The sequence below is a fragment of the Drosophila hydei genome, unplaced genomic scaffold, assembly GCF_003285905.1.
Source record: "Drosophila hydei strain 15085-1641.00,03,60 unplaced genomic scaffold, DhydRS2 tig00000413-arrow-arrow-pilon, whole genome shotgun sequence".
NCBI classification, from domain to species: domain Eukaryota; kingdom Metazoa; phylum Arthropoda; class Insecta; order Diptera; family Drosophilidae; genus Drosophila; species Drosophila hydei.
The window spans coordinates 109,166-119,128 of NW_022045725.1; the positions used below are offsets into that span (position 1 = coordinate 109,166).

The 9,963-nt window shown below is 40.5% G+C and overlaps 1 protein-coding gene across 3 annotated transcripts; it reads right to left on the bottom strand.

Annotated features, from left to right (window-relative positions):
- Positions 1-4,986: 4,986 nt before the first annotated feature.
- LOC111596752 lies at positions 4,987-9,753 on the bottom strand. 3 transcript variants are annotated; one of them, XM_023311084.2, is made up of 6 exons: positions 9,513-9,753; positions 8,818-9,080; positions 8,432-8,566; positions 8,145-8,376; positions 7,644-7,804; positions 4,987-5,546 (listed from the first exon to the last, which is right to left on the bottom strand). In XM_023311084.2, exons 1-6 carry the CDS (start codon positions 9,718-9,720, stop codon positions 5,103-5,105), a joined length of 1,443 nt encoding a protein of 480 aa, XP_023166852.1. In that variant the 5' UTR covers positions 9,721-9,753; the 3' UTR covers positions 4,987-5,102. The 3 variants fall into 3 exon arrangements, with proteins under 3 accessions (XP_023166852.1, XP_023166853.1, XP_023166854.1); XM_023311085.1 differs by lacking the exons at positions 7,644-7,804; positions 8,145-8,376; positions 8,432-8,566; positions 8,818-9,080; positions 9,513-9,753 and adding exons at positions 6,050-6,091; positions 6,251-6,606 and having other exon boundaries at positions 4,991-5,546; XM_023311086.1 differs by lacking the exons at positions 7,644-7,804; positions 8,145-8,376; positions 8,432-8,566; positions 8,818-9,080; positions 9,513-9,753 and adding an exon at positions 6,251-6,606 and having other exon boundaries at positions 4,992-5,546.
- Positions 9,754-9,963: the final 210 nt, after the last annotated feature.

Consider the following 9,963-nt stretch of genomic DNA (forward strand, 5'->3'; position numbering starts at 1 on the left):
CCTCGCTGCTGCAGTCGAGACTTTATTGTTTTATAGCTATGTACGTATTAGTGAATATATGTGTGTGCATATGCGCTGCTCGACATCTGGGTAAATGCAAGGCGAGGTTAGTCCTTTGCTGCTGTTGTTTGCTGTTTGCTGTTAGTTGATGATGATTTGTTCATTATGATGCTTTGACTTTGACTGCCGTTGCCTGACTGACTGAGTGACTGACTGATTAAGTGCTGCACTGCTTCTGTCTCTTTCATTTCACAACATAAGCCCCAACTTCCCCATCTCTACTCATCCACCATTTTTGCATTGTCTTTGCATTGCTGCAGCATTTATCATTCAAATTCGATCAATCAGTGGAAAAATATTGATTGACTTAACTCTTGCCATTTGCTTTTTCAAAGCGAATTCAATTAATGCAGCGCAGCTAGAGTAAAAAATATGAATGAACTGGCTTGCAGCTCGGACAGATAAAGCCCGGAAATTCAATTGTTTTCACTTGTCTTTTTTACCATAGTCCATAGTCCATATATATATATATATATTATATTATGTATTCAATTTATAATATATATTTGTTTTAATTTTGGGGTCAAGCTCTAGGGCGCATAAACAGGGTATGAGTTAGTCTATATGTAATAATAATCAGCAGTTGCTTATGAATTAGATTAGTTTAATTTTCGTTTATAATTCTAAATATAATATAATTAAATATTTCGCAGAAATATTTTCAATTTATTTGATAAGCACAGAAAAATAAATTAGTAATAAATGTGTACAACATCTCGCTGTCACACACTCTCCTCTCTCTGTCTCTGTTCTCTGTCTCCTATATGAACTGTGCTGTCATTCAAAGGCAAACCAATCTCAAGTTATGTCACAAGTCCAACGAGGACTTCTTCGTCTTCTTCATTTCTTTGCTATTCTTAAGCATTCACACACTTACACATAGACGCACACACACATATCGCTCTAAAATATCCTTGTAAATGGCAAAAAGATTGATGTAATTATGAGCCGCCCTTAATGCTAGGTAAATCCCATATGTTTTTATTTAAAATACGAAAAAAAAAATTAATAGCGTCGCCGCGGCACAACGAAAACATTACATACGCATATCCATGTATTGTGTGTGTGTGTGATGTGATGTTATGTTATGTTTTTTTTTTCGCCCTGCTCCTTGCCTCTGCTTCGCCCTGTCATCTCTCCCCCACTCCTGCTCCTCACTCACATGAACACAAATCGAGTTCGAGTTCGAGTTTTGAGTTTATTTCCATTATTCTGCTGCTCTCTCCCTCTCCCTCACACTTGCACAGCCACACGCACACACGCATTCGTTCGCTCTCATTGCGCCCTGTTGCCCCCGTCGTCAGTCGTTCGTCGACCGTCTCCCCTGGTGTCCCTTGTCGCCTGTCGCTTGCTCGTTTTTATCTTTTTGTGTGAAACGAGTTCTTTAAACCTTAAACAGAATTCAAGACACGTCAAATTGATTTTCATCTATTTTATTTACACGAAAACAGCAACAAGAACAAAACTCAGCTAGGAAAGAAGCGAACTAGGCGAATTACATGGAAGCAGCGGCGACATTTCGTTTAGCTCAGCCAAAGCGAAGCGTAGTGTCTATGCGTGTGTGTGTGTGCGCGTACTTTCTAGCTACATCCCTTAGAGCTAGTCATAAATGTGTTTACATCTATAGATACTCACACTCGACTACTTTGCATCTGTGCTTAAATTGCAATTGTCTTTGAGCACAGATTTGATAGAAGTTTTGGCTATATTCATGTGCCTGTGTATGTGTGTACACTCAGCTCGAGACTGTCATCCTACCCCCCACCCCCGTTAAGCGCTACACACATATCAATCAGCAACAGTATCCTTATCAATCAAGCAGATTACGACTGATTAACCTTTTAACATATGTCATGAATGTGCATCGAGAAACAATCAAGTGAAAACAAATAAGGGAACATTTAACATACATATGTACATACATACACACATACTGTTAGATAAAATCAAATTATATTGATAAACATACAAACATGTGTTGTATGTTTCTCCGAAATCTATCCTAATGAATTTGCATTGATTTATTGATTGACTGATTGATTGACTGACTATTTAATTGACTAGTTTAGTGAACGACTACTTTATAGACTAATTGAATAATTGATTGATTGATTGAATGGTTGACAAAATTTATATGTATTGATTGACTAAATGATTGACAAACATGAGAAATTATACAAATTTCTCAACGATTATTCATTTATTAATGTTAGGCAATTGAAAGATTTCAATGATTGATTGACTGATGCTAGATAATTTATTGCATAACTGAATAACTGCTCTGCAAATCTTCAATTTACTTAATATCAATCAATCAAGCAGTAGTCAATCAATCAGTCATTTACTGTATCAATCAATTATTTTATCAGTTGTCCAGATAGGTTATCAATCAATCAATCAATTGTTCAGTCAGACTCAGTCAGCTAATGCATTAAGACTTTCTTAGTCATGCAGTTACTCAGTCAGTAGTTCAATCAGTCAACCATTAGTCTATCTGCTTGTTAATCAGTAGCTTTATTACGTTGTCAAATAATAAGTCATAATCATTCTAATAATCAATCGATCAATCAATCAATCGATGAGTAAGCTACGCTGAGTTCATACGGACGGATGGACATGGCAAAGGTAAGTCAGCTCGTTTCCTGATCATATATATAAATAAATAAATAAATATAGACTTTTATATATAAGCCTCAAGCTTTCTTATGTCTGTTGCTAATTGATTACTGTTGAGCTGCCACATTGGCACTAGTTCCAGTTCCGGTTCCAATTTCAATACCAGTCTTTACTTGGTGCGGAGCTATTCATGAACTTTCAAAAAATGGTTCAGCTCGGTACATTGGCCTGCGCACATAGAGTGTGTCATGTGTGTGTGTATGTGTGTAAAACAGCAATTACAACAAAAGATGTTTGGTGTGTGTGTGTGAAGCTCTGACTGCAGCTAAGTAAACGACTTTGGTATTAATAACGTTCTACTTCTTCAACATTTGCCAAGCTATACTTGTGTGTGTGTGGACATATATACATATATGTATATGTCGCTCTGTTTGTGTGTGGCTGTGTGTGTGTGCGCTTGTCTGTATTTTGTTTGCATTTCAACTGCAACAGAAAAATGAACGATGCCGGCAACTGAAATTGAGACTGGAACCGGAACTGGAACTGCATTAAGTGTCGCATGCAGCATGCGGCATATTTGTTAATGAACCTTTAATAATCAACCAAAGGATGCGAGTTTCGCTGCGCACTGCCAAACAAGCTACAGAGGGTTAGAGGAACAAAGCGCCCTTAGCGGGCTAACTAAGCGAGCTCTGCACACGCATACATGCATACATAGACGCACTCACACACACACACATAGACAGACAGACAGGCAGGTTCAAAATTCGCCGAAGCCGGGCAGAGACGAAGCCCTAAATGTACGTAGCCGTGTTGCCGGCCGGTGGCATCACAGTTACTCTCTTTCACTTTGTGTACATGGTACACACTTACACACACGCGCGCACGCATAGTGTGGGAGAATGAGAGAGCGAGAGAGAGAGAGACGAGTCGAGAGAGGCCCTTTTTCATTCATTGCGCCCGCTTAGCCACAAGCCAGCACATCAATGCAGTCCGCCCTTCCCTCTTTTCTTTTTTCATGCCACGCCCAGAGTTTTGAAGAGCAAAATATATATGTTCATATACATAGTTGTGTGTGTGTGCGTGTGTGTGTATGTCCGCCAACAACGACTTTCGTATGCACTCACAGCGGATGAATGGAAATAATCAATTCGTATATTTCAATTCTGTTACGGAAATTGAGGTTGTTTAATGAGTTTTTCGCATCAATTAATTATCTTGTTCTTGTTCTTGTTAAAAAACTAGAAAACAGAAAACGCATTAATTAACTTAATGTGTTTTCTAATTGCTATTTATAAATAAGCCAAATAGATTTGGGTGAAAGTCTTCGCAGCAATAGTTGAGAACGACTGCATAGTACTCGCTCACGGTTCAATTGAAATATATATCACATTTGTTCCAGTTTAGACTTCTCCAATTGCCACGATTGGACTTATACAGTTATTCTATAATGGTTACGTTCTACAAGGGATATGTGCTTAAAATTTTTTCTTATGATGAACGAATAGACGGACAGTCGCAAGGATAGGCAGACGGACATTAGACAATGTAAATATATTTCATGGATATTCAGATCAAACTTTATTGCCAAGTATCGATATATCAAGCTGACCTAGAGACTATAGAAACAAATATAGTTTACATTTATATTTAGAGAACTTTCATTGCAAATATTTCCCATGCCACATGCTAACAGTAGAGCTCTACTACGCAGATAAGTGCTAAATATCTGGGAATTCCAGTCACAACATATGTCGACTACAAAAAAACATTGGTCTATGATTTGCTTTGATTCAACTTGAAAATTTGGCAAGTTTAAGGAGAAAACTGAGAGACTCTGACGATGCAGACACGCGAAAAGGGAGAGGGAGAATGTGAGACGTGGGGAGGGTGAGTGAGAGGTAAAAAAGGTATTACTTTCATTAGCGAGCGTCTCTCATTAGCATGAAGTAGCAAAAATGTTGGATGCTTGGACAGCAGCTGCTGAGTCCAAGCTAAGCAGGGATGGGGAATGAGGGTAGGGGTGGATGGAGCGTGTGATTATGTGCCTAAACGAATGAACTTTGCTAACTGATTGACCCACAGCAGCGGGGCCAATGAGCTATCAAGGTTAAAGGATATTTAAAACTGATTAAGATGCGACTTATATACATACATAAATACACATATATTCATATAGAGGGAGAGAGATATATAGTATTTCCCAATGGATAAGAAGTGGTTAAGACTTGGTTACAGCGCATATACATATAGACTAAGTTATAGTTTACAGTTGCTAGGTCGAATACAAATTTGAGTTATATTTTATGGATAGAAGATAGACTTTTATTATTCAGATATCAGCTGGATATCATCTATATTATATATACTACATATTCAAGATATACTTGGCATGTTGTGCTTTAGACTCAATGGAGTTGGCTTCCTTAGGGAAACGAATCGGGCAATTTGGAGGCGTCGGCATTATCATAGCAACCCATATCGGCCTTATACAATATGCGATTGATATGATATTGTACAGTGTATTTGGTATAGGAGTTATATTTGCCGAACTTATCGCTCAGATACTGCAGAAAGCTGGCGTCATCGTTGGCCGCCTGTAACGAGCTGGCCAAGGCGTTCGGATTGCATTGGCCCTGGGCCGACGAGGTCGAGGTGGAGGCATGCGCTCCCGCCGTGGCATGAAATGGATCCTCGTCGAGCTGATGATTATCGGGATAGATGTACGATTCGCTGGAGTCGTTGAGGCCATCCGGCGAGTGCACCACCTCGCACAGCTCCTCCTTGCCAATGTCCACGCTCTCAAATTGCCCATTGCCACTGGAGGTGTCGTCGTCAAACTCGTTGGGGCATGCCTCCGGCATGGGCATCTAAAATACAAAGTAGAAAAATCAGTATGTGGCAAATATGCATTCGACGTCAAAGTGTGTGTGTCTGTGTGTGTGAGTGGGTGGGTGTTACGAGTTGGAGATCAAGTTGAAATAATGTTCAAATATCGAGATAAAGCTGTCCTAGTTAACTTTACAGATCTGTCTGGTATAGTATATGGATCGATGGGTGCAGGAATTCATCCAAAGTTACAGATCTTTCTCTGGGCTACATATATAAGGTAAAGAAGATTGGATTGTGTTAGGTATAGAGCTTAGTCTAGACGTGTATAACACTTGTATAGCGGTTATAGGGAGAGGTAGTTGAAAACAACAACGAAACAGTTGGCCTAATTAATTTAATAGCAAGTGCGAGTGAGAGAGCAAGAGTAGAGTTGAAGCGGGCGTAACGGAAAGAAAGGGGGAGGGTAATAAGAGTGAGAGAGATTGGTTGGAAATAAGAGTGAGGGAGAGAATTAGCTTAACTGATCTGCTCTATATATTACCTGTTGTTGACCCGGTTCATCAAGTCTGAATACCAATTTTTCCTTTTGGTTTGATAATATTTATATAATTATATATATGTGCATATATATGTATGAAAGATAAAGTATAAAATAGGAATTATTAACTGAAGACAAGTAGCATACTATGTATATATTGTAGAGAGAGAGAGAGAGATAGTAAGAGAGCGTTTTACGTCTTACCGATTTGATGAACAATTTGTGTGGCTGCGTCTCGAATTTGAACATGGATGACAATGGACCCGCCGCATCCGATGAGCCGGATCGATTTGCATTGGCTGATCGTCGGCGCTGCTTCTCTAACATTACCTCGGCGTACGTGGCCGGGTGTTTGCGCTTCAGATGGCGCATCAGGTTCTCCGAGTGCCTGCCGGCCATATCGAACAGGCATACTTTGCATGTGCTTTTGTGTGTCTCGTCGTTGTAAATGAAATGATTGTTAACTGGATTCTTGCAACGCTTAGGCGACATTACTCTTAACAACAACAACAACAGTAATAATAAGAAAAATAATAACAACAACAATAACAAAACGGCAAACGACGACAAATATTATTTAAATAATAACAACAACAACGACGACAAGTTCCAAAATAAACAACAGAAAAGCGTGCGTCATACTTGAGTATCGTTCGTTTACTGAACGAGCAGCATACAGAGCTGCGAGAGAGTCAAACCAGAGTAGGAACCAATTCATGAACCGGTGCCAGGCACGCAATATACGTAGTAGCTAGTCACTAGTAGCCTCTCGCTCGCACTCCAGCGCTTCTGACGCCTCGGTCGCAGCGCGCAAATCTGCTAAAAAAGAGCGCTCTGAGTGCGGTTCACAGCAAACGGTTCGTAGTTGGAGCACGCACACTGATGCAAGCACACCAATACACAAAGTCGTAAGAAACAAGCGCGCACACATACTTTCGCATAAGCGAAGAGCAAGTTGAGAGCATACGACGCGCCGAACCGGTTTGAAACGGTTTCTCCTTGTTGTTGTTGTGCTTGCATTTTGCTGTTGTTATTGCTGCTGTTGCTGTCGCTGCCGTCGTCGACGTCGACGCTGCTACTGCTTGCTGTTGTTGTTGGCGTTGTGCGCTTAAACACGTTATGGAATCTGAGGGTCATTTATGTGTTTGTTTCTTACTCAATGCATTGTGGTTGTTGTTCAGCTAGTCAAACTTTAATTCGAAGACAACAAAAACAAAAGCAATAACCAAAACAAATACAACAGCAGAAAGTCAAAGCTTTGCACGCAATTGAAATTAAGCTAAGCTGCTAAACAGCTGATTAAACGTATCCGCGCCATCCTGCTTAACATCATATGAAATTCAAATTAAAGAGAGAGAGAGGGGGAGACAGTAGAGCGACTTGTGCATCCATGTGTGTGTGTGTGTGTGTGTGTGTGTGTGTGTATGTGTGTGTTTTCGCTTGCAAATCATTAAGATGTTCAATTGAATTCACACATACACACACACAAACGCTTTTATAGTTCCGTGAAAGCACTTTGCTGACACTATGCTTGCATGTGTGCGTGAGTGTGTGTGTATGTATTTGCGTATGCTGATGATGTCCCTTTTGTACGTACCAATGATTCGCATGGACTTTGACTTTGACTCGTGCTGTTTGCTGCGATGTCTGCATCCGTCTCGCTGCTGCTGGTCAGGCTTATATCCGTATTATGCTGATTGTTCACGTAATCCTCTCTGTCAACATATTCAAACATCGGACGTCCAAGTCGAGGTAGCTCTATTGAAAACACATATGGATAAATGTGTGTATGTATATACATACATATACACATACATACACACATACATACATACATACATATATACATACAAACAGAAATAGATTCAACTACATATATGTATATACATACATATATTTGGCATTTCGTTGTACGCTTTGTTTGCCATATGAACCAGTTCTCTAATGCTCCAAGCTTGAATTAGTTCCTTTAACAGTTCGTGAACCGGTTTCGTTCAAATGACGAACAACTGACTCGCTTTGAGTTCCAGGTGAATGTAAGCAACTAACTAAGTGGGTATATGTGGCCCAAGGCAGGTCTGTATAAAATCGAACTTACGATAGGTCGGCAGATGCAGGGGACTCGAGTGCGATATATAGCTGCTCATAGTCAATTGACCAAGTTGACCTTGGATTAGGATACTGCTGATCAGCTTGCCAGCTATTAGCGCCTGGATGGGCTCCATCTTCCTAAGACTATCATCCCAAATGCGATTGCTGGATCTCGGGCTCGGTTGGAAAGATAACGTTTGCTGTTTCTGCTTCCTAATGGGCAGAGTCTTCTCCAATAGCTGCAGAAGCGACACCGATCCAATACAGTCATTATATTATATAGAGTCAACTTACGGTACTTGTTTTGGCAACTGCGGATGGAAATTTCATGATGGCATCTAGAAACGACATCTGGGCATAGATGGGGTTAGTCTTCTTTTCCTTAAGCGATTGCCCGGATCGGCCCTCCTGAATGTTCTTCAAATGGGTCTGAAATTGGGGGCCAAAGAGTATAGTCATATTTAAAGTATATATCGATTTACTTCTGGAAAGTTGGGCAAATGAGATATGTTTACTCCTATATAGACTAGGTCGGATATATTTATATTTATATTATATATTTACAGATCTAGAATAGAGTACGTAGTCTATAGCTAGATTGGAATATCTATAGCTCTCTTCCATTCCATACCTAGATCAGCGTACTGTATATATATAGGCCAAATGGTAGTTCGACTCACTCTGTAGCTGGAACGTATGGAATGCCATTTGAGAATCGTTTCGCTCTTTGGCACCTCGATGATGGTGGCGACGCTCTCCCACGAATTACGGGTGATGATGCGATCCTTGTAGAAGCAGTGGCTCGGGTTCCACAAGTTCTCGTTCTTCCTCACATTGTCGATGAGCGACTGGACCACGTCTGGATTCCAGTCCACAATGCACTTGCGCACGCGATTCTTCAACTTGGTCACCTTCCCGGTATGATCTATTTCCTCGTTCTTAACTGCAGAGACAATTGATATTGTTATTATAGGTGTTAACAGTGCGCACTATGCACGACTCTCAATCGCTCTCTCGCTATCTCTCTCTCTCTCTCTCTCATGGAGTATTTCCTACCATCCAAGAATGATGGATTGAGAGAGAGCAATTGGATTAGAGGAGAGTTTCTGAAGTTTCGCTTTCTATCTCTTTCTGTTCTCTATTTCTTTCTCTCTCTCTGCCTGTCTCTCTCTATCTCTCTCTCTCTATCTCTCTCTCGCTCTCGCTCTCTTTCTCTATATCTATTTACTATCTCTCTAGAGAGCTCTCTCTTTCTTTCTCTCGCGCTCTGTCTCTCTCTCTATCTTCTCTATCTCTATTCATATTTCTCTCTCTCTTTCTCTCTCTTGTTCTCTCTATCCTATTTTTTTTCACTTTCTGCATTCCATATTCCTACCCTTTTTCGGAAGCTTCAGTTGGCCTAAATATTTCCGCTTCTTGGGCTTGGGCAGCGCTACTTCCGGATGGAGTCGCTCGTAGTGCCGTTTGATGTTGCTTCTGACGGCCCCGCTGAGCGTCTTGTCGCAGAGAATGCAGCGACAATACTGCTTATTGGGCAACACCTCCACCAATTGGTTGATCTCAATGCTGCGCGGACGACCCATGGCTAACTACCAAGCGGAAACCACAAAAGAAAAACTCTTTTTTTTTTTTTTTTTTGCTTTGGGTATTCTAGAAAAATCGGAAATTTTAGTTAAAGAGAGCTAGCCTTAGTTGGATAGGCTGAGTGCTCGACTAAATCAAGTTCAGTTCGACTCTGACATTTCCTTGCCACGAGTGTTGAACATGTTACAAGAGCCATGACAAGGAAGTGTCACAAGAGTGTTGTTCAACACTGTTTCAATGGA

What these genes read in the sequence shown, in the direction of transcription:
- LOC111596752 (XM_023311084.2), bottom strand. Translation starts at nt 9,720, where the DNA reads ATGGGTCGTCCGCGCAGCATTGAGATCAACCAATTGGTGGAGGTGTTG. An exon ending in ACTGAAGCTTCCGAAAAAGG is followed by an intron (nt 9,081 to 9,512) that starts GTAGGAATATGG and finishes TTGTCTCTGCAG; the next exon opens with TTAAGAACGAGGAAATAGAT. An exon ending in CCTGCATCTGCCGACCTATC is followed by an intron (nt 7,805 to 8,144) that starts GTAAGTTCGATT and finishes TGTTTTCAATAG; the next exon opens with AGCTACCTCGACTTGGACGT.